The 24972-nt window shown below is 38.9% G+C and overlaps 1 protein-coding gene across 4 annotated transcripts in view; it reads left to right on the forward strand.

Moving 5' to 3' along the window:
* PRKAR1B (protein kinase cAMP-dependent type I regulatory subunit beta) overlaps nucleotides 1–24972 on the forward strand; it is a 100805-nt gene that overhangs the window by 16563 nt on the left and 59270 nt on the right. For all 4 annotated transcript variants that reach the window (XM_037382735.1, XM_037382732.1, XM_037382734.1 and 1 more), the window contains exon 4: nucleotides 2753–2844. In XM_037382735.1, coding sequence (XP_037238632.1) covers nucleotides 2753–2844 — 92 coding nt within the window. The remainder of the gene's footprint in view (nucleotides 1–2752; nucleotides 2845–24972) is intronic.

The raw sequence follows: 24972 nt of genomic DNA on the forward strand, positions 1-24972 counted from the left end.
CAGTAAATTTTAACAGCGCTGTGGTCAAGCTGTTAATGCACTGCACTGTTGAAAAACTTGCGTGATATTTTAAAACCCACTTTCAAAGACTTTTCTTTCTGTGCAGTTTGCAACATCCCCTTTAAAAACTTCCATGAAGAGATCACATTTGTCTCTGCTTAATATGGGCTCCATCTGACTTCTGAAAATCAAAGAAAATATTCCTTCCCACACCACTGAGTGATTCTTTTATGTTTATAATGGAACCTGAAGTTAACTTTATTTTCTTCCTTTTTCAACAATGATGTCAATAAGCCTTGACAGTAGCATTGGTAGGCATGAACCAGAAGAAGCAATGCAGATTATATTTTGTGTGTTCTGTGACTAGGGCTGTTATGATTTTAATTTCCTATGAACTGACTGAGCTTCAATAATTATAATTTAGGGGATGGTTTCTTGTCTTGCAGATGCTTCAAGGAGTATTGAACTAGCACTGGGAGGGTTTGTGTCAGTGCGTTGTTTTCTACCATCAACAGATGAATCCCATGGATGTGTGTTTGTAACAGAGATTTCTAGAACAAAGAAATAAAGGGAGACACTGCAAGGGAAAATTATGAAACTAATTTAAAAGTGTAAAAAGCAAGGCAAGGGTTGTGTTAGAATATTGCAAACAGATGGAACTTTAGATAGTAGCCAGGAAGAACCACTGGCTTGAATTCAGGTGTTGGATAGAAATACATCTGGGTCATATGCCAATTTAAAGGATCCCTTGAAGGGATGAGCTATAGGATAAGTAGTAGTAAAGGTAGTGCAATGAGTTATGTCACTGGAGAGAAAATCAAAGGAGATTTAGCTTTGGATTTGAACAAGCACATGGCATAGCTCCATTCTGAGGAGCACAAAGGAAGATCTCTGCAGAGGGTTATTTCATTGCTTCATTTCTGAAACTAGAGAAAGCAATATTTGTCAATACATCTGACATAATATGTAGTTAAGAACTAACAGAATAGGAATCTTGCTCTAAAGAGGGTCATCGGCTTGAAGAGAACATTCAGTAATTAGTTGGAAGAGTGTTGTAAGAAATGGCCAAGTCATTCTTCCCAACATTTGATTTTGGTCAGACGCCTGGTTACTGTGACACCTAAAGAATCTCTTCTGTGTTTTCTTTGTTCCTGCCCCAACCGTCCCACTTTGGTCTCTTGCCTTGTGACTTCCATTGCTGCAGATTTAGACTGTGAAAGGCTACTCTACACTATTCCATAATCAGCCAGAAAGGTTGGAGTTCAATGTCTTAGTGATTTGATTATCTACCCTTTTGGATCATTAGCAGTGAGCTGAACAGCTAAGGATATTCTCAGTAGAGCAAGGATTCAGGACTGCAATTCAATCCAGGGTTTGTCCGATAGGGCAAAAATCAAGAATAAGATACTGTCCAAATGCTCGTTTCATTTAACATTGAGGAATTTAAGCTTTTAGATAGATAATGTTTCACTCTGATACAAATATTCAGTTTCTACATATAAGCTTTTCTAGACTTGAGTAGTTTAATGTCTACAGCAGTCAGTATAAGTTAAGCCTGAAGCCAGAGTTTAGCTTTAGATCTTCATAGTGCAGTATTTTCCCTTGAAATAAATCCGATCAGTTCTTTGTGAGAACTGGTTCTACATCAGTTTTCCCATTTGAGGCATCCTGCTTCTGGTTGGATGGGGAAAGGAAACTACCTACACATCAGCATACACAGTAACTTAAGATAGATGTACTATTTCTGTTATAAGAAAATGTGAAAGATAAATGCCAATTATCAGACCTTTTTTGTACAGTAATTAAAAAGGCAAACAGGTGTTGATTTTCAGATTGGAGTATAGTTTATTTAACACTTAAAACTTTTGCTAGAGTTGATTGTGTCCCGTTATAATGAAACTATTAAGGAAAATCATATTACTAAAGTCAAAGAACATCTTTTACAAGTCATAACCTTGTTACAAATTTCTTGTGTCTCATAATCCCCGTCTCTGACTGGCAGAAGGTGACGCTTGGTAAATAAAGAGATACAGTGTTTACTCATATCTTACCAAAATGGAAGCCTAATTTGCAAAAGTCTTATAAAAAAACCCTTCACCCAGTATGAAACATACTCTTGAATTTCAGCATGTATTTTGAGCAAATTAATGTACAACAGAACTTTTGCCATCTCTCCAATTAACAAATAAAAATGCCTCTTCATCCTCAAATGCAAGTCCTTTTTGTCTGCCATGAAACAGAGGCACAGGATTTTGACCCAGGTGGGCCTATAAGGAGCTTGGTTCCTTATACTGCTGTCAGTACTGAAAAGTGTGGTTTAATCAACACATTTTTACCTTTTACCTAAGGAAATTTTGCTCATTCTCTAGTTTTAAGAGGTTGCTTCTGATATTGTTTGTGGGGGAAGAAGACTATGAAATATGTTTTCCTCAGTCCAACAGATTTGAAAGGCGACTACACAGCTGCCAGTACCTACTAATTATAGTATTTTATGGGTATCCTTCTCCTCACTCATCCTGGATCTTCTATTTCTTTTCTGGTTGTCATATTGAGCACATAAATTCTTATCTTCACATTATCAAAACAGTAATTTATTACTTTCTTAGTGGCTTTATATTATGATCTAAGACTGTCTTAGTGTTTGAAGTCAAATTGTATCCATTATCTTGAACGGTGGAATTTTCTACAGATTTCAAGAACTATGAAAAAATGCGACCAGGCATGTAATTACCCTTCATTCTTTTCTCTACAGGTTATTCCAAAGGACTATAAAACTATGACTGCTCTGGCAAAGGCCATCTCCAAGAACGTGCTCTTTGCTCATCTTGATGACAATGAACGAAGGTATGAGGTGCATTATGATTTAAAGGAGTCTATAGCTTGATCAAGGACAAGAAATTATATTAGATTTTAACTCTTGGATCAGAACTGCTGTCTCATTTGAGTCATACTAGGTGCACTGTCATACGGTATTACGACAGAGGGTAAAATCACAAGCTAAAAAAAGGCAATAACAAGTTAGAAAGTATTCAGACATATTTATATTTTCAAATCAGCTGTGCCTGATGAACTTTATTCTAGGTTACTTAAGGAACCTAAACGATTCTATGATTCTTGTCATTAATGACCTCAGTGGTGGAGTGTTGAATTTTTAGACTACATGAAGATCGGAAGAACTGCTAAAACATTGGGAGACAAGGCTAGGATTCAGAATTACGCTGACAGGTTGAAGAAATGTTCTAGAAAAAGTGGAGTGGATTGTCACTTAGCCAAGAGTAGAGAAGTACATTTAGGCAAAAAGAACACCTTTATAACTATAAGATGGTTTTGTAGTTTTGGTAGTTCCTTGAAAAAAAAAAGTGGATTATTATGAATCGTGGCCGGAACATTAGTTCAGAAAATACTAATGTTTTACTGGGCTAACTAAACAGGAGACATGCAAGACATATCCTGATGTTGGAAAGATTTCAACTGAAACACAGTGTCCAGTTTGGGCACTGCACTTCAAGAATAAACAGTTGAAGGAAGTTCAGGGAAAAGCAGTGGGAAACGATCACAGATCTAGATAACATCACTTCTGATGAAAGAATGGGATTGGTTGGCCTGCAGGAAAAAAATCAGGGGTAGAGGGACACAGTAATAGCTTATAATTATGTATGAATAATGGCATATGAGGAATAAACTGCTGTGTATGCCAAAGGGTAAATAATAATGGATTTGAAGTGCTGTAGGAAAGAGGCAAGTCACATACTAAGATGAGGTCTTTGGCTGCTTAGGTAAGTTATGGAGTCTTGACCACTTGAGCCATTAAGAACAGATTAGACTATGGTCTGCCAGGAATTTCATAAGTAGTGTCAGTCCTGTTTTGCAGTAGATAGGCTAAGTGATGTCATGAGGTCCTTGCCAACCGTACTGTTCTGTGCTCCTGTGGTTAGAAAGGACAAAGACTTTGTCTAAACTGATGTTTTTAGTACTGGTGGAACATCAGCAGTACAGTCATTTGGTGGGGCTACTCAAATGCTTTCAGTCAAAGCATGTTCCACGTGTGCAAAATTTTGTCCCTCTTGCAGGCGTTTACACAGTTTAATTACTTTCCAATTCTAATTATTAGGATATCAATTAGCATGCAGATTGTTGAAATAATTAGAAGAGGATTAAATTTTCACATTTCTTCTATCTTTTTCACCCACAGCAGAGAATTCTTGTACAGAACTGCTGTAAATCCTAATTATGTTATTGACAGGCTGATGTGACAGACACTGAAAGTACAGGTTTTAGGGCTGAAAAAGGGACATTTACTATGTTATCAAAGTAGGCTGAGAGAGAAAAATTGAAGGAGAAGTGCTTTTTTGCACTGTGCTGATTGTACATCATGGTCATGGTCTCTTCTGTGCATTCCCCATGTCCCATTTACCTCTATTAGCCAGGCTTTCCTGTACGGATATATGAGGAATTAAGGGATGAGCACAGATTCCCATGTCTATGCTACAGATGGGTTGTCGACTGTCTGCTTTTGCAGTCCTCAAACTGTGCCTTGATCAGGTGTGTGCTGCCTCTACTGTCAAAAGATTTAGAAGCTTCTTGGTTTCTGGGTTGTGCACTGGAGCATATTCAGCTGTATACCATCTCCCTTGCTCAGGGGTGTGTCTGGGTGCTTCATTCAAGCCTCATGACGAGCACGGCAAGCTGTTGCTGACATTGGGGCGGGGGAAAGGAACTCAAAAGGATGCATGCATTCTGCTTTTGCAGGCAGGATTGCAATGAATGAATAAACTGTTCTCTCTGCACTTCACTAAGCTCACTCTTGACATCATGCTATTGCCCTTGTCTGGTTTCATTTGTCAAGTGTGGAGAAGTCAGCAAGTTGGAGCATAGCATTGCCGTCACTTCCAGTTTGCATCTTGTTGATGCAGATGCTCAGTTCAGTAACATAAGTGAGATATTACTTGATTTGTGTTCTGTCCTCTTGGAATGGTGGAAAGCTAGGTGAGGATATTTCGTTTAGTGTGCTGCAGTGGTGGTGTTTATTTTCCTTAGTGCTTTCTACACTGAAGGCAGCATCATCGTTTCATTTAATTTCATGGTTGACCATTTGCCAAGATGCAGGAGATGTTCAGGTGGAGGAGGGATGGACTAGCAGGGCTTAATTCCTCATTTACAACGGATGACTCTTAAATTTTTCCTTCTCTGAAAATATATTTATCTTAATCTACTTTATGGCTGTGCTGTCCATGTGACTTGTGTTGCACTTGCTGCTTGGCAGCTGTGAAGGTCCTTATGTCTGACATAAACCCTTATTTATAAAGGCAGTCTGTAGCACATTATCTCTGTGTCAGATATTCCATATCAATGATTAATTGCATGAGAATTCATGCTGAAGTTAAGGTAAACAAGTATCTTTTTGCACTGGTGTCTGAAATAATTTTGTTCAAGTCTTACTTTAGATAGCATCTTTTCATGTGCCATACTTAAAAAAGGTTTGCCATCTATCTCATGCATGCACACACACACACGCACATACACACAGTCTCTGGTGTAAAATTATACTGACGAGTGCAATAAAAGGGAAACTGTAACTGCATGAGTATTAAAAGCAGCAAAGCTGCAACTTTTGCCAAAATGTTTATTTCAGGAGTTGCTAATACTATAAAGAACAGTGCAGCGCTGCAAAGTGATGTGGTGATCCACTGTTTTCTCATGAGAATTTTCCACTGGCTTCAATAAGATCTTGATTAAACTCTGGAGTAGGGTTCTGGTTCTCTCAAAGACAGCAGCAAAATGCCCATTATCTGAACTGGAAATGTGCTTTTAATTGTAAGGGAGCTATTGTTGTCATTTGCAAAACCAGGAATGTGTGGCTTTTTAACTGTGCTTCCACACATGTGCACCTGATACGTATTTTATGTGCATCCTCCTTTGCCTAGAACTGGTCTGTTACATGCTCACTGACAACAAAACCTCAGATGTACATAGATATATCACTCATTACCTTAAATTTTTTTGAATTTATGAGAAACCAGCTGTAAAAAGTTAAAGCAACATCAGGGCTTTACAAATTAATTTCTTACTGTGTTTTAATAGGTATAGTTTGATTTTGATTGTTTATTAAGATATTGCACAGCTAACAAATGCTGGACTGTATTAAAAATTTCTGTGAGATACAGGCATATTTACGAGCTGTGGGGAAAGGAGGGATGTTAAGGGGGTGATGGGCAGATGTGTATCAGTGTGCCTACCTTTGGGCTCATCCTTGTTTCTTGTCTGGTTATCAGCCCAAACAGTTGCAGTCTTCTCAGAACAGCCTTATATAATGTGTGCCTTGGTGGGGTTTGCTGCACTGATTGGCATGTGTGGCAAAGCCCTTTCACTTTGTCTCAGGCTTTGACTTATTCACTCACTCTGCAGTTAGGATGTATTTAATGCCTGGGTAGTTAAGCTTGGATTTTGATAGTGCTGTTGTATCCTACAGGTCCCTAGGCATGTGTGCTCTAATTTCTCCTCCTTTCCCTCACCCTGTATGATGACATGTTGGCAGGCTTATGTTCGCATGGGGGTTTTGCCCTTTGTTCTGTGTTTCTTCTGTACCCCACTTCCTTCATGACTCCACTCAAAAACTCTTTTAGAAGAGATGGCTCAAATTGTCTTGCTTGGTGAGCAGTGAAGCATGTTAGTTAAGCTCAGATGTGACCGTGGCAAGATTTTCTGGAAAAGCATAGTTCATACTGGTGTGCAAACATCATGCAGAAGCTGTGGAGGTGGCCACCAAGAGGACAGTTTTCCCAGACAGAGAGCACTCTGAAGACCTGGTAGTTATGATCACTGCAAGATCAGCAACTCTGGTCCTGACTTGGTACTCACTAAAGCCTTACGTATATATGCACAGTCCTGCAAAACGGCTTCTCGTGTGCCAGCTCTGAAGGAGCTCACTGCAGTGTAGAACAACATCTGATACAGAAGGCAGCGCTGTGCACCCAGAACTAGGAATTGCTCTGCAGTCTGTTCAAGGATGAACAGCCCTCAGAGAAAATGTTGGTGGAGCTGGACCTACAGCCAGGTAAGAGGCATTCACCCTCTCTTTCATTATACTGGGGAAAAGTAAAATGGTAACATTAACTGTGAGGGATTTTTGCACTATAAGCATAGATTTATTTTTTATAGATAGTGTTCTTTGCGACAGTTTGTCTTTAACATCAGTTGAGGGCAGAAGCAGTCTTGTTTCTCTGCTCTTCATTGCAACAGTGATCCAAGAAGTTCCAGTAAAAAAAAATAACTAAAATCCTTGATTATGGCATTTGTACCTTGATAAAAAGAACCTAAAGATGAAATTACAGACTTTGCAGAAGTTCATATTTCAGCAAGTGCATCTATATTTGTGATGTCCCTCCAGAATGCTGATGGGAATTTAACCTTAACATTCAAGAGTTGTCTTAGGTGGCCTGCATTACAGATTCTAATGGCTAAATAAGGGGAAGAAGTTCGTTGCTGATCTTATCCCTCCAGGTTCCAACATGATCTCATGGTTCAGGTCCATTCTGAAGGCCATTAAGAGTTTGCATAAGTTTCCCCCTTCTTTTGGTCTGTGACATTTGAGAATTTTGCATATGGGAGAAATCAGCAAGGCAGGGTGCATTGTACTGATGCCTTCTCTTCTGCTTTGGTTTTGTTCAGTCAGCAAGCAGTGAATGATTTCTATCTATGCAAAGACAGAATTACACCCATAACTTGGCAGCATTTTATTTCCTCTCCCATTCTTGGATATCCAGCAGATTAACATCCTGTAAGGCTTCCTAGTTGTGAAATGGTGTATAAAGTCAAAATGGTGACAAGGGGCTAGTCTAATTGTCTTAATCTCTTCTAACCTGGCAGTGTAGCTAGTAAGAATTTTTATCGGTTCAACATGTAATGCTGGAATACAAGTACACCTACTTGGCTCTGCGACTATTCAAGATACTGAATAATAAAGGGGGGGGGGAAGGGAAGAAATTGTTCATTTTCCTTCTGTGGATAAAAAAAGATATTTTTTCATCGTTTCATTGACAGGATGTTCTGTCTTTAGTGGATGGGGGCAGCCACCGAGAAGGGGGGCATTGAGAAGGTTCAGAGGTGATCTGCTGTGGGAGTGGAAGTTGGACCCAATGCTGATGATTGTCGGGGAGGAGAAGGAAACAGAACTGAAGCATAACCAGTGGGTGAGAGCAGGACTGAGAGCAGCAGGAGTGTTAGTCCTGGTTCCAGGATGTCACCAGTGCCTGTCTGCTCTGCTGTGAGTCATGAGCCACGTCTGTCAGTCCCTATGCAGAAGCTCAGTGACCTCCTGACCACATAAAGGAGTGGAACAGATGAACATTCACCATATCTTTATGTAAATGCTATGTAAAATTGTATATGTAAATGCTATGTAAAACTTGTTCATCAAGGAGTAAAGAGAGTACATAAATATTTAACATGCACTGCCAGCCTCCACTTTCAGCATTTTAGCTAATATCATAATTTTTACCAGGATTTATTCTTCATTACTAATATATAGGCAGCTGTAATGCCTGCAGCAGCTTTCAAAATACTTATGTGTATTTTATTGGATTAATAATAAATTCATTTGTTTGAACAGTATACTGGTGTGGAGCTTCTTTGGAAACAAGGGTCAGGAAGTTGTATTTAATGCTTTTACTGACATATTGAGCTCTTACAAAGGTGCAAAATAAACAGTAGACGAAACTGCTGTATTTATTACAGCAACACACAATGTTGCATTTACTCTTGTGTGCTGCCTGTGTGGCAAAAGTATGAGAATAAAGGGCATTTTTTATTTTATGTGCTTGTTGGGGCCAACATGTAAAGATGAAAATTGGCACTTGTACTGGGCATGCAAGCCAAGCAAGTATTTTCTTAAAACAAAAATTCTTACCTTTTTCCAAACAATGTGGAGGGCACATGCTACTGTGATACTGTAGATAAACTTGGAGGCATGTTGTTGTAGATACCGTCATCTTACTGTTAGCATTTCAGAAAAATGTTCTACTACCTTCTTACAGGTGTGTTTTAAGTAACCTGTGTTCTGCAATTCAGGCAGCTTTGTAAGCCATGATTGGTGGCAAAGTGGGGTCCTATAGGGACTTACTGGGCATAAACACATGCTGTTTGAAAGACATTAATGTCCAAATTAAGAGTTCCTCAGCACTGAGACACAATAATGTTCTTAAAATGTGTTAAGGGTTGCCACAGAGGCAGAATGAGTAATCATGTGCCTGTGTCCCCTGAAGACAAAACGTCAGAATCAGACTTAAATTGAACAAGATGGATGTAAACACGTGGTAGTCATTTCTAGTGGAAAGGACGCTTCAGTAGATTGTAGAATCTATAATTGTTACAAACAGGTTAGGCAAATCGTGAACATAATTTAGTTTGTCTTCTGGATGGGTGAAATCTCTTAGCTCTATTTTGGATCCTCAGTAGTGGAAACTAGTGCATTCTTTATACATTTTTATTTTCTCTTTTTTTAATTTGCTTGAATGTTTATTGTTATTTCACACATCTTCTGTTTCGGCAGCTAGATGAATCTCTTTCTCCCTATCTTCCTTCGCAGACCAGGTTCCTCAGACGACTGACCTTTTTGTTTTCCTCAGTCTTCTCCAGTTGGTCCACCTATTTCTGGTTTCTTTATATTTTCCACAGCAACAGGATATTGTTGACTCCTATTTAGGATGTCATCACTGGAATCACTGGATCCTTTCCAGCAGAATTGCTGCTTGGCAGTGAATCTTCAGCATGTATTTATGCTGTTGATTACTCCTACCCAATACACTTAGCGGCTGTGTCTTTGTTGAAAGTATATCTATTTTCTCAGACCATTTCTTCAAGTTGTAATCATTTTACATCCTAATGTTTTTTGAAGTGTTCACAGCTCCTTTACAGCCAGGTATTGTCTTCAAATTCAGAAAACACAGTCTTTATCCAGGTCAGTAATGACTTGGGTACTTTTTTTCAATACATACATAATTTAATGTTAGAAAAGTGGTTTTCCATAGCTAACAGATGATTTTTAGTTGTTCTCCTGTTGATCTCATATTAAAATATTCTTGGAACTTGTGGTGATTAGTGAATTTCAAGGACATTATTATTGCTATAAGTTTTATTCATTTCTGCATAATACCATGTTTTATTAAAGCACTGGCTGCAGGCCAGCTGGAAAGCCTCATATATGTGGAAGAAACCTAAGATGGCACCATTCAGGAGCAAGATATTTTAGAAACAGGATGCCACAGCTATGACATATTCAGTAGACATCCTGTATATTCCTTGCATTTGTAACCTAACTCTTTTGTTAAAAAACAAACATAAATCTAGCTTCTGCCTGTGCTTCATATGTGTCTAAGTGTGCAGAACAGTGCAAGAAAAATGCCCTTCCCGTGATACTGCATTAGTATTTCTGCATCTGCAAGAGTCCTTGTTGTACTAAAACCGCATGGATGTTAAGGGGGGATATTTACTCTGCCTGCTGTAGCCATCTAAGTTAGCTGGTGCTCAAAACACCTCAGGAGCCTCAGGGTATGGTTTCACCATTGATTTAAGCCAAATTCTGAGCTGGTACCAAAGGAGGAGGTGACACCATGAGTTCCAAACCTTGGCTGCATGTTCCTGTTGCTCTCATGGCTGCGGTTAGCCAGATTAGCTCTCTGAAAAGTGATCCTCCCCTGGAGGGTTAATTGTCAGTCAGATCAGGTCCTTCCTCCCACCCTGTACCTGGCTGCAGAAAGACTTTGGCTAGATGAAGGGAGGAGAGAAGAGGGTAGCACCTCCCCTCTTGGCAGAAGCAGGGACCAAAATCAAATTAAGCGATGGCAAAACTGCACCTTAATTTCCCTCAGAGAATGGAAATAGATGGTGTGAATACCTCTATAATGAGCTATTGTTCCTTGCCAAGAATGCTCAAAATGTAGAGTTAAGCCACTCAGAAGACGAGAGATGAAGAGAAAGAGTAAGAGATGAGAGAGAAATTGACAGTAAGCATGTCAGAATGGGGGCGGAGGGCTTTGTTGAGTCAGTAACATGGTTTTTGGGGTTATATTAGGATTTTTTTGTGACCAAAGAGTTGGATGGGTTTCTTCGCCATCTTTTTTGGGAGTAGCAACAGAGAGTGGAGGATGGCAGCATCATCCCATTGTACTTTGTGCAGGGTGCACAGCAGGGAGGGCTGCATCCTCTGATGGTTTGTAGAGGTGTGACTGTCCCACCTGTGCTAGAACTCCAGGAGACGGTCAGCAGACCGTGGTAGTGTAGGGGCAGAGGAGATATGTATGTTCAAGTTATATGTATTGTAACAGATTTAGTACTGAAGAAGCTGGTGCAAAACCTCTCTGTGCTCTGTGTGGAAGAATTTTTTCTGATCATCAGTTGTATTAGATGATCAGCCTGTCTTTTGAATTCTACTTGTAAGCAACCAAGAAGAAGAAACTCATCTCTCAAAGCAGCCAAGGCATGCTAAACAAATCTTTCCTTCTTTGGATAACACTAAGGTATTTTCCAGGTAAACTGCCTGGCAATCCAGCTTTTCTTTGTGTCTTTTATCCCTTGTTTATGGCCTTGATTCAGCATGATATTTAAAAGTGCGTGTTTAACTGTGAGTTGTTCCATTGACTTGCTATGGATGTCAAAAGAACTATTCATGTGTTTAAGTGGAAGCACATTCAGTCCTGCTGAACTGGAGCTTGCCAATGAGGAATACTGCTTAAACTAGAAAAAGTTATGGATTTTGGAGACAACAGTAATCTGGCAGCAGAGATGGAAATGAAACCAGGTAGAATTGCCCAGCCATTTGGAAAATAAATGATCCAATTCTCCATTCAAGGATTAGCCATGAATTTAACACTGACTTTATTTTCCAGTACATCCATCTCATTTATCCAAGAATTACTGTCTTTAATTACCATTGTAGTGCCTGCAGGCAGCAGTCTTTAAATTAGTTATGCAAAGTTCTGCTCTCAGCAGTCATCAGGAGATTGTATCTACTTTAGTATCAATCCCTGCACAACAGCCTAACATAGTACAGACTTTGTACTAGGGAAATACTTTGTGATGTCAGTATTTGGCCTGGTAGATAGGTTATTCTCTTAAACATAACTGAAAGCACACACATTTGGTATTTATGAATATTTTTATCTTGAGAAACAAATCCTGTCAGTTCATAGCTTTTTAGAGGTTGTGATTCACCCTCAGTGTTTTGTTAGACAGTTTATATTCTTCATCACAAATACTAGCGGCGCCATTCCTAATGGTAGTTATTTTTAATTCTGCATAAAGTAGCGGTTTACATATGGGCAGTATGTCACCCATTCTGAAAAACAGAGTTAAAACAGAGAAGTAATTTACATAAATCCTTAGATCTAGAAAAAATAGCCTGAGACAAATACTGTTCATGCATGCTCATGAAAAAATCTTGAGTCTAAACTTATCTTTCTCTCTGTCTATAAAATAGAAAAATTTAGACTACTGCCGAGTTTAACAGGCCTTGTAAAATTCTTCTACCACTGCAGTATATATGACCGTGCCATTGTGTGCTTCTTTACACAACAGTTAGCTGGCAGTGATTCTGAAAATGCATTACTCAATGCTAAGGCTTTCCAGAATTAAACACAAAGGTTGAATAAAAGAACATCCACTCCTCTCAGCAAGTCTTTGTCTTCTGCATCAGAGCAGCTGGAAGCAGTAATTTGTCTTTGTGCAAGGACGAACAAGGGTTTATTTCAACTAAAGCTCTTTAAAATGATGCTTTCTTTTATTTTTTTTCCCCCAGAAGGGTTGTAGGTAACTTGTCAACCATTACTGTTATTCTAATAAGTCTTCATTAGGTGATTGATTCTGCAACCTTGCATGGCTTTGAAAGCCTACGTGTCTTCAAGTGAGAATATTACCAGTACCGGTACTGGAGGATCAACTGTGTGATTAAGTTGCTTAGTTTTGCATTTAGAAGATGATGTTCAAAGAGCTTAAAGGAACTAGATATTCACGTTGATTGATATATAGTGGGAAGTGAGCATCTAACTCTTACAGGTTTCTCTTGAAAATCCCCATCTTATGCTCTGAATAGTTAGACCTCTGCATTTCCTTTATGAGATGACATCTGTTTAGTAACACCATCTTTGGCAAGACGGAAGGAAACGGACATTCAAACAAAAAATAATCTCTCATACTACAAGGTTTCATCGTGATTTTTTTCCCTATAGAGAGAGAGGATTCAGCTCAGCAACCAGATGAAATTGCTCTGCCATTCTAGTGCACTTAATGGAAATACCAAGTGTAAGTTATTTGTCTGTTAGACTGCTAACTCTTGTTTTAATGAAAATAATCTGACAAACCCAAACAATGATTTAGTTCTTGTTTTACAAGTTCCTTACTAAAGACTTTGACCTGAAGTACTTCACATCTTGTGAGGTAACAGCTGGTCTATCATTGTCTTCGGAAAAAAGTAACAGTTGCTAAGATTTCAAGAAACAAAGATGGTCTTTGAATCCACTGGAACAGCTGTAAGAGACTGACACACCATGCACTGTCAGCTGCTAAATTCAGATTTTCAGACTGCCCGAAACGGGATACTTTAACCCTTTGGCATCATCAGATCCCTTTTCTCTCTGTTTTTCTTTTTTTAAAAAGTCAGAAAAATAAATTGGGTTTTCAGTTTGCCTTTTGCTTTCAGAAATTCAAAAAAAGCCCCACAAAACTATCACTTTCTTTGTAGGGATTTCATTTTTTTATATTTATTCAACCTATGATTTATAAGCAATATGAAGACATGCTTGTGACAGATGAAATTTGCATTAGAAAAATAAAACAACATGCTCCTCTGTGTGGTGCATTAAATAAGAAGTATAATCCAGAAAACAGCATCAGATGCTATTTTAAGGCACTCGGTATCTTCCCAGTTTTGTATGTGGTGGGTGTATTTAGTTTAACAAAGCAGGATGAAGGTGAATTTATTGTATCTAGAAGGGAAAGGTAAGTGATAGCAACGGTCTCTTTAACAGACAGAGGCACACGAGATCCAAAAGCTGGTGGCTGAAGTTGGGCACATTCAGACTGGAAAAGTTTAGTTTTTTCTTTTTAGAGTAATCAGGGAACTGATCCATAATTTAAATTAGCTTGGGATGTGGCAGATTTTCCATTGCTTGAAGTCTTCGGATCAAGCTTGACTCTCCGCTGTTGCTAGTTCTTGCAGCACTTTCTGAAGTGCTCCAGAATATTGTGGGGTTTTTTTCAAAGATGGCAAAATGTGATGACATGAAAATTTATTTCATTTAATGAAGAGTCAGCAACCATCTCTTGTGAACAAAATGCTCGTATGGCTTTGGTACGCCTGAAAGCCAAGCTGTTACAGCTTGGAGCCTGACTGATTTTTGGATGCCTGAAATAGGCACATATTGGGACTCCTGCTATACTATTGTTTTAGTTCAATTACAAAGAATGGGATGTTATTCAGGAGCTTCTGAGATTTTGTAGTCTGTGTGAGATGGTATCAGGAAAGCTGTAGTTGCCTTAGGATCTATTCTTCAGTTAACTGTCAATGTTGCACAGCATGGTTGATCTTGCTGCTGATGGAGAAGGTAAGGCACCCAGCAAGTGGTACCCTGAGCGCTCTGCTTTGCTTCGTGAAGAGTGCTGCTGCTCAGACGATGAGACTGGTGTCTCAGCACTGAACACTCAGTTTTCTTGCCCAGAGAGCCATGCTGGCTCAAGCTTGCAACTGGGAGATTTACTTCAGTACTTCCGAGCAGTGCATAGTGCTGGCTTCTTACAAAAGCACTTTTACTGATCACATATCAGCTGCTTTCTTGTGCCGTGTACTCTTAGACCTCGCTTCTGTGCTGAGTAACTAAAAGATTGGCAATTATCATCACTGTTTGCAGAATCAAATTTAGTTTATTCTTCTGTCTGTGGATGTGACCACGTGAGAAAAGTAGATTTATATCGTGAACCCAGAGGATCTGAAAGTTCTTTGCTCACGTGAATGAATGTCCTAGAGTAAAGGCTGACATCAATTGAATGATTTTCCAGATGTGATAGTTGAGGTAAGCAGAATAAACTGCACAATCTAGAGCTATAATTCTCATTAATAGGAAAGCACTTCACTGTCCTGATATTTACAGTTACTACAAGGTCCACATAAAGGCTAGACCTCCTGACATCCCTCTCTCCATTTTTGATGAAAGACCAAGTTTGCTGTCATTAAACCAAATTCCAGCTCAGGTTTCCACATATTTTTCATCTGTCTGATAGCCTGTGAGATCCGTATTTGTCATGAAAACAAGGGAGAAACAAGAGAAACAAAACAAGAGATTTACATATCTCCTGAATTTAATTTTGTCTTTTTTTTATTCTTTGTTGAAAAGATTTGTGAGAAGACTTTGCCGCTACCTTTGAAATGTTTGCTCTTCTTTTCCCTAACAGAGGCACTTCACTGGCTTATGAGGTGAATGGGAACTACTTTTCAGTATGCAGAAACAGACTTTGGCCTTTTGACATCCTAATAATTCCCAGAACAGCCAACTGAACCTTCACCACGATAGACCGGATTTGCTATGTCAAAATATTGTAGTGGTGCCCTGATTTCAAGTCCTGACAGTTTCATCACCACAGTTGACCCGTGTTCTTTGTACAGATGCTTTCTGCAACATGGTTACAACATCCATGCAGATTTTCCTTTGCTTTTAGAAACTCAGTTTAAAATAATGATAAGTTGTGTTTTGTCCAAGTTTACTTGCTGTTCTTTAATGGTATGTCATGTCTCCTCTCTTATTTATTAAATCTTGTGCTTTGACTAGAACTTATTTCCAAGAATATGAAATTATTGTTCTATTAATAGAACACAGGGTTTGATTCCTTGACAGGTTGACAAGAGCTTTGCAGCACTTTGTGGGAGCAGCCCTTCCTAATCAAAACTGTCCTCAGCAATGTGGTTTACCCTGGTACTAAAATATAGCTGAAATAAAATTGCTCAATTGCTTGGGCAGTATATGCAGCAATAAGCCAAACTTAATGCTCTCCTTTTCACACTCATCCCACCCTCTAATACTGACAGTCACCTTCAGAGCAGGAGCTAGCAACATACACCTTTTTAATGCCTGATCCCTTACATACGTGTCCCAACTGAGTTCTTCGTAGATTACAACATCCATCAAGTTTTCTTGGCTGTTAATATGCCATATTAATATAGGCTCATGGTTATCTGACTCCTGGCATTTTTTGGTAGTAAGTAAATTGCATTTAGACTAGAAAGACAATAAACCTACGAATTTGGTGCACCTTAGGATCTTCCTTATGTTGCAGGGTTTTTTTTCACTGCCTTCTGAGTGCATTCGTTTACTGTGCTGTTGGGCTTTGGGACTTCCTTCCTCTTCTGGTTTAGGATTTTAGCCAAATTCAGCACTTGAGATCTGATCTTCACTTTAATATGCTTACTGTAGCATATGCTCTTTAATTACCTGGGCTATATATCATTATGTCAGAAGATTTAGATTTCTTTTGCCGCAACTTCCTATTAAAACAATTGGCTGACGAATACAGTTATTGTGAATGTGAACAGTTAATGTGGATGTGCATTTAGAATAGTTCCATTTTCAAAGGATGCTTTCGTGGAAAACACAGTTAAATTGTGTGGGAACAACAGAGATTCTGCAGACAGCTCTAACAGGTAGTTCTTTCTTCCTTCCAAAACTTAGTGTTAAAAATCAGATTAGAGCACAAGAGATACTGGGAGGAAAAGAAAATACAGGATTATATTGTTCTTAGATTCCAGAATCATGCTCTTAAAGCCCATGGGTGAAATGATGAACAATTCACGCAAAGGTTACATAGAGCTTATTTCTGATAAATTTCTTCGCATTTCTTGTTTATCTGTTTTGTTTTGTTGCTTTGTTCTAGTGCCGTAGTGACACCCTCTGGCAATGGCAGGATAGTTTCATTGCCATTAGGGAGCTCTTCAGCAGTCAGTGTAATCTCACTGGAAAGACATTGGTGTGCCCTGTGCTTCCTTCCCTCTGGGAGCTAGTTTGGCTGAAGACTAGAAAACACGCACATGAACCTTATTAATGTTGTACATGAATGTAATGGCTAATGGATACAAATCAAAGTATAAATAGTGTTGGGCAGCTTTTCTTTTGGTGAACAGCTTGAAAAGGCTGCCTTTGTACTTAAATTAATTTGTTTACATCAACTCTGAAGCACACTTTTCTCCTTTGGAGTGCAGCCTCTGAGCAAAGGCTTACAGATGCTCTGGCTGCTGTGTGGCTCGTACCAGAACAGAGGTGACTCACTGATCTGTTCTACCTGTGAAATAACACAGGTTTTTAAATATGGAAAAGCTACTGTGAGTTGTCTGCCTACTGTTAATGTATTTTGCATTAGTAATGCTTTTATTTGTGCTTTTATACTATGGGTCACAAAATGCAGACTTCTTGCAGCTGAATTTTTTTCCAGGCAGTATAATGAGAAAAACCGGTAAGCTGTTGAGGTAGTTGGAACAGCAAAGTGGGGTGGCTGAGGCATGGAGAAAGTCATTAAGATGCCTACATCCTATTCAAATTAAGGTTTTGAAGAATATGTGTAGTCCTTTGTTGGATCTAGTTCTGTGTCTCATTTTGATACACAACTTTGTGCACGTCTACAGGGCAAGCTGATAGCACAGAACTACCTAAATGGTCAGGGTAGGGCAAAGCAACTGCCTGGCTGCAGCAGCATGAGGACCTATGCCAGCTACTCACCTGGCTTCTCAGCAGCCCGAATTAGCCCAGATATAGAGGTTTGTGCTGCGCAGCTCCTGCCAGTGCTCAAGCAAAGCTGAAGGCTGTGTTGTTAGAGAAACCTCAATGCAGAAATGGGGAACCGAGGTTCTGAGGTGAAAACCTGTCCCGTAAGGACTTCTGTTGACTTGCTTGGAATGGACTGTCCCCAGTCCCATAGCAAGGACCGAGCTGGCCTGGACTGATGCTGGGGACTCTTGAGTTAGGACACAGAGATTTCTGTCTCACGATGAAACATGAAAGGTCTGGCTTAGCTTCTGAAAGAAGCCATTGTTGTATCTGCCACCTGGGGTCACTGTGTTCAAGGTTATTAAAAAGGGGACATATAAAATAACAAAGAAAATACAACTAGTAAAAAAGGTACCCTAACCCCTAGAGGCTAGATTTGAGATTGCCGTAAGTATACAAATTACTTGAAATTTTTATTGTGTGTGAAGAAATGAAGCCCTATATTTCAGTGTGTAAACAGAATTCCACTTTAACAGGTCAGCAATTTGTATAAACCAAGGGATGAACTACCACAAGAAAAGCATTTTCTCTCTTTTCTTGCTGCATTTTGTCTTGGCTCTTCTTCCTGTGTGTTCATTCAGTGTATTACAACTGACTTTAAATATCTTTGTAGCAGTGTAATTTTGTGGTTGAGAAGTCTTCGGTGGTCTTGACACTGATCTTGTTTTACACTGGAATTACTGCACATAGCTCAGTGGCTTTTCATATTATTTACACATGTGAGATTATAGGTGAGTCTAATACATATTTTGAATCTGCACCCATCATACAGAATTTCTTAAGTGCGCTATTATTTAAACCTTTGTCTCAGCTAACCCCGTATGATATATTATGTACTGGCAGTACTTCTTAAAAGCACTTTAGCTGAATTTTCAAGCTGGCTAGGCTTAAAGTTGTCAAAATATGTATTTATGTTAAAACTCCTCAGAATGCTGTGTGGATGTAAATCTTTCTGTGGAGGTGCTGCATCATGAGAGAAAAGGCTGGTTGTGTGGTGGGAAAAGAGCAGCTCCAGATGATGCAAATGCTACTTCAAACCCTATTTGTTGCCAGAGCAGCATCAGCATTGTGTGTGCTGCTCAGAAGCTGGACATCCCCAGTGCTCTTTGAGAGCTGTGTCTAACAGCAGCTGCAAAATTGCTGCCTAGTAGTCTGAAAGAGAAAGTCAAAGCTAAGTGGTAAGGCACAGAATCCCTTTTCCCACTGTCTTGTGTTCACAAATCCTTTTATAAAGACCTGTAGGTACCCAGAGAATGTATTTTTACTGCTGTACCTAGCCACTGGGTGGCCTCCGTTAGAGCTGAAGAAAGTGATGTTCATCTATGGAGTGTGTCTTTTGTTTCTCAGTTAAATAATGCTGAAAGTTCTAGATAATGGGGCTACAAAAGACTTGCGTGGAATTCAGGCTGTTCATTAGCATGAAGAGTTGGCAAATCAATATTTTGACCCTTTTTTCAATTACTAATTAGAAATGATGTGTGTAATTTGCTTAATACTTTTGTTGACATATCTGTGCATTTGATTAGGCAAGTACTTCAGTTACAGGTGTAGTTGAAGGAGAATAGGATGGTGAAAACAGTAACGTACATTGCAGTGTTCCTCCTATAGCTCTTGGTGAATGGAAATCATCCATTCTTTTCAATACTGAAGGGTTATATAGTCAGAATTGCCTTACTCCTGTGCCTTTTCAAATGTACTTTGCATCACTTGCACCACCTCTAAATACAGTTATTTAGCATCTTTATTAATTACATGATCTTTAAAGCATCTCTAAGGACCATATTTTAACCCTATGATAATCAGTATTCTTTGGAGTAATTCATTACTTATATTGTCATGAGGTCAGGTTCAGAACATTATGTTTTTATCTCTTATAGTGAGATAGCTCCTCATACAGGGTATCATGCCGCTGTACACATAATTAGTACTATATGAAGAATATAAATTAACATGTTAGTTGTGATGGGAGTGTTGATGAGCTTGGAAAGGCATCATTAATGTGCTCCATAGCGCAAAACAGTACTTCTGATTTTAGCTTCCTTTGCTTTTCCTTTCAGCTAGTTAAGCTAAAAATATGGCACAGCTGCTTTCCCTTTACACATGTGAAAATCTGTGGAATGCGAAGTAAAAGAGAGAATTGCAACCCTTTGGGTGAGAAAACATGAAATTCAGTGCTGAGACACCAGTCTCATGGTCTCACCACAAGAGCAGGGCAAAAGGGAGGTGGTGGTACCGCTTGTGGCTGTAGGGACTGGAAGGATTGGTCCTGCTGGCACAGCAAAGCAGCACGAGTGCAGTAGTATGCAGCGGGATGGGTTTTGTTACCGGTTGATTATATTCAAGATAAATTGCTGACTCTGCTTGGAGTTGCTAACTGCACATTTTCCTTCTCTGTGACCTAAGTTGTTTAAGCACTGTTGAACTTGAGCAGTCCCTCAAAAGCCTGTTGTATAGTCCTCAGTTAACTGCTGCTAATGGATCAGATAAAAGGTTAAGGCAGACATAGAAGATCCTTATGAATGTAAATCAATACTTATCAATGACATCTAACTGTGTTAATTCCCAGGAGAAAGGAGAATCCAGCTGCAGGATCTGATCTGTAGCTTGATAGAAAGTCTGTGCAGGAGACCAGTAGAAAGGATGAACGACAGTGAAAAGTGAATGATGGAAAGCTTTGTGAAGTGTATATTAATAATAGTCAACTCTTAAAAGGTGCTCTTTGGCTGTTATGCTTTGGGCTTTTTATTAACAAGGGTAAGTAACCATTATCTCTGTTGAACACTTTTTGGATATCCTTTGCTATTGTGGTTGATGAATAAAATTACAAAGTGAGTATCTGATCCTGAAAGTGGATCTATGAAACAAAGCTCTTACAATCTGGAGGAGCTCAGTGGACATCAGTGGGAGCTACTATGAACAGGAAGATTAATCGATACTAAATTGACGGCCAAAGTGAAGGAGCTGTGGACTGGGAGCAAAACAACAGAAAATATTGGTAGGAGAGAATTAAATTGTGCTTTTAGATAGCTCTTTTGTAAAATTAACTCAATCAGAAAGTCACTAATTCATTTTTACACATTCTGGGAGTGGTTTAAACTTGGCTGCCTTTCATAGTTACTGGAAGTCTTACATAAAATAGAGTGTATTTCTAATGTGATTGAATTAATGTTTTCTTGTTACTGGAGTATGCTTTTTCCTTTCCTTATTTTTGTTGATTTAATATGCAGAAGTATAAGACTGTATCTGCGCCACATATCTGCAATTATATGACTTTGAAACCAGTATATTTTCTTAACGGTCATTTTTGAAAGTTTCTGATTTATCTCCTAGTTTGCTTGTTTTTTAGTGCTTTTCTCCCTGATTCAGCCTTTTGGTAATAGGATAACCGAGCTTTCCAGTCAGAGAGTCATGAAAAATCAGCATAATTAAAGGTCATGTATATGAAAGGAAATTTATAACAGTTTGCTTTTCTAAAATGCCAATGAGATATGAGAGAAAACTCACCCATGTTTGCTTGTCTATTGCTTGGCAAAATCCATCTATTGCACTTGGAGATTTGGTGTTGGTAGGATATCGCAGTTACTTTTATTGAAAACTCAGGGTTTAACTCACAGAACGTTTTTAGTTCCTGACTTGCATTATTCATTATAATTTCTGGTCAACTTGGATTCTCTTTCTATGTCTGTTCCCCAGTATTCACAGCAATGCCACTCTGCCTTTCTCCCTTAAATCCATCAGTTTTACATTCTGGTAATTTTCCACTTTTCTTCTCCTCCCGGCCCTCGGCGCGCTGCCTTACATCTCTCTTCCACTTTGCAATTTCTGATTTATTTCTGGCATCTTTTCAGTTTCAGAAAAAAAAATATTGTAGCCCATGGTCTTGAAAGGCAATATAAATTCCATTTTTATCAACATTCGTCAATTAAAATCTGATATTACCAAGCCTGTTTATAAATAACTTGACTATTCCAAATTTATGTTGATAATACCTTATACCATTCATTCCGTATATATAACACTTTCATATGGCAGATGAGGAGAGATGTTTCTGCGGGATTATATACATTTACAAGTACAGAAATAAAATCCATTGACTACACCCCAGTGTCACACTCACTGTGTGTATGCTCACACTTATACACATGTGAATATGTTGCTTTGAGAGATGAGCTTAGATGTGAATATCTGATAAGATTTAAAACTGAAGCCTGAAATCTGGGCTGATCTCTTGAGTTCTGGTTCAAGGCCAGAATCTGGAAAATTATTTGAGTTCCGATTCAGGCAAAATCCCTAGAATATGTTTTTCTGGCAATATTTTTGAGAACAGCTGATCTTTTCACATTTTTTCCATTTGGGTTAGAAATCTTAAGAGAGTAACCAAGATGCCACTGAAAGACTCCTGTTTGCTGCTCATTGAAAGGAAATTGCAACCTATATGCATGATACCATAATTTTGGCATTTTCTTCTGCCATGTCTTAAAGCTCTAGATGATAGATAATGATATTAAGGAGAGCGAGTTGAAGTTAATTGCAAAACATTGCTTATTAGGTTTGAAAGAGATATAATCACAGGATATTCTAATTTCTTAAGACACTGATTAATATAACAGCTACAGAGAAAAAAACTGGCAGTGAATATGTTTCTAGGGAGTCTGCAGGATTGCTGGTTTATGCATTTTCTTTTACAGCCTACACAGTTGGAGATAATTCAGAATCTTACTGTTTAAGAGTAAGCCAAGTATCTAAAATCTTGTGACCATATTTAGGGATGGATGAAATGTTTTGGTTAAAATAGCTCACACTCCCCTACACATGCCCATATTTCTGTCTGGTCTTCAGACTGGTAAAAAGAAGAAACAGGGAGACCTCAGAGATTTCCTTTGCCTTTCTTTTAATCCGTCAGCTGGGTGTTAATGATCTCACACTGCTTATTCCAGTACTGCCATGCCTGCCTTCCCCCTTGACCTGATTAAATCACCCAGCGCTTTACCAGTTACCGTATTCATCCACAACTCTATTTTGGTGCTGAAATTTTAGCCGGAGAAAAACCCTGTGGCATGCAGCACTGGTTTGTTCTGCATCTCCTTGAGCATGATGCTGGGTTATGCCAAGTAGGGTTGTCTCCTTGCAAGGTTGGAAGAATTAGGAGGAAAATTCAGAAGATATGGGAATGGTAACATTATTTGAGGCTTGCACCTTTTTTATTGCTGTCCCACTGGTACTGACCTTTCCGAGTTACTCTCATTCCCTGTCTGTCTGGATGAAGGCTGTCTGCATCTCTTATGGAAATGAGCAAAATACGGATGTTAGGCCAGTTTAAAAATAACATCTATTAGCAGATAGATTAAAGGCTAGAGAAGGGTGTTTGGTGGAACAGCGAGAAAGGCAGACCCAAGCTACATCTGTAATCATGAAATTCTTACAGCAGGCTCAGACAATCTGTTCCCAGTATGTACCAGGACATACAGCATTACCCATGGCTGTGCCAAGAGATGGAACTCCGCACATCTCCTGATCGTCAGTAATTCAGCACAACACGTGCAGTTAGATGGTTTCTCTGGCTCTAACTGAAGTCTAGAGGATGCTCAAAAAAGCATCCTAAAGCAAGCAAAATTAAACAGGCTTCAGCTATATAGGAAATGGATTCTGAAAGCTACCAGTGGCAAAATGGAAGATTGTTTTTGAAGAACAAGATGTCTCATTCCTGACCCCGTCACCTTCCGTGCGAGCCAGGGGGAAAGCACTGATGCCAATCCAATAGGCATGCTCAGCAGATGTCCAAGTCTCTGGTTTATATCCAGTGATACTAAAGGTTGTTTATAAAGGCAAGACGTTATTGTTTTGAGTGTTTGGCACTGCCTCTCATCTTTTAAAAAGTTGAGATGAACAAATCTGATGAGGTTTCCAGCTATTTTGTCTCGGTTACAAGAGTAGGCTGTCAGAAGTCAGCGTGTCTTCTCTGACAGTGATCCTGCACTTGTTTTATTTTTCGTTGCCCTGCTAGGAAATATCTTTTTCCTTGTCCTTGGGAATACAGTCTGAAAGGTTCTCTTGAATCATTGAGTTCAGCATCTGATACTGTAGAAAACCAAGTTGTATGATCCCTCAGATAACCTAAATGAAGATATTTTTATTTTCTGCAGTTTATTGGGCTACAGTTGTTGGAAAGCTGCTTCATAACACTACTGTTCCCATGGCAAAAGAGTATCTCATTTCCAGACTAAATGTTTATATGTGTTGATTTTTCATGCCCTCATTATCCATTAGTTAAAATAACTCTTTTTCAACTCTGATGTTCACCCTTACTTACCCTTGCCTCTCATCTCTCTGCATTTATAAATTAAAATGATGTCTGTTCTTTACCCCTTTTGCTGCTGTAAATGATTCACTCTTTTCTTCTTTTATAAAAGATAGGCTCTCCATTACACTTACCACCCCAGAATAGCTTTTTCTGGATCTTTTTGAATCAAATGCACCTTTTATCTTTGTTTCATTTGCACACAGTTGATTATAATTTTGCACAATATTGAAGTGCTTTTTACAATGGCATTAGCACTTGCTCACTTGGAAGCAACCGGTTTATACTGATACAGGGTGTTTCGCTTTTTTTCCTAGCCAAGGATAAAAAGGATAGCTCTGAGTTATCCAGTGATTTAATAAATTCAGATTAAAAATAGAAAATGTTGCTGTAACTTCAACATGCATGGCCTTTCATGTTAGATTACTGAATTTCATTCCAACTTTATTACTTCAGTCATCAAAAGCATCCATTTTTTTCCTGTGATACTCTGTGCAATACCTCCAAACACAGCACCTCTCCTTCTTAAGACTGAGCCTTGAAATATTCTTAATAAAATTACCTCTGGGCTTGTTCTTCCACTTCCAATGTCAATGGTTGTTAATCTACTTTAAATTATCACCTTAAATACATTATGGTGGTTCTTCCTAATCAACTTTCCCATTTTAACCAGCAGTTTACCTCATAGCACTGAACATGCCTTGAAGAATGGATTGATTTATTTTGTCTAGAATATCAGTTATCAAATAAAGAGACAAAGCAAATATTGCAGTGTCTCTTATTTTCCAGTTACCTCTATGACTTTCATTATTCTTGCCTTCAAAATTTGTTGTTAAGCCTTGCATTACTGAGGTTGGACTAATGGCGAACCTATAG

This window comes from Falco rusticolus, chromosome 4 (assembly GCF_015220075.1).
Source record: "Falco rusticolus isolate bFalRus1 chromosome 4, bFalRus1.pri, whole genome shotgun sequence".
Lineage (NCBI taxonomy): Eukaryota > Metazoa > Chordata > Aves > Falconiformes > Falconidae > Falco > Falco rusticolus.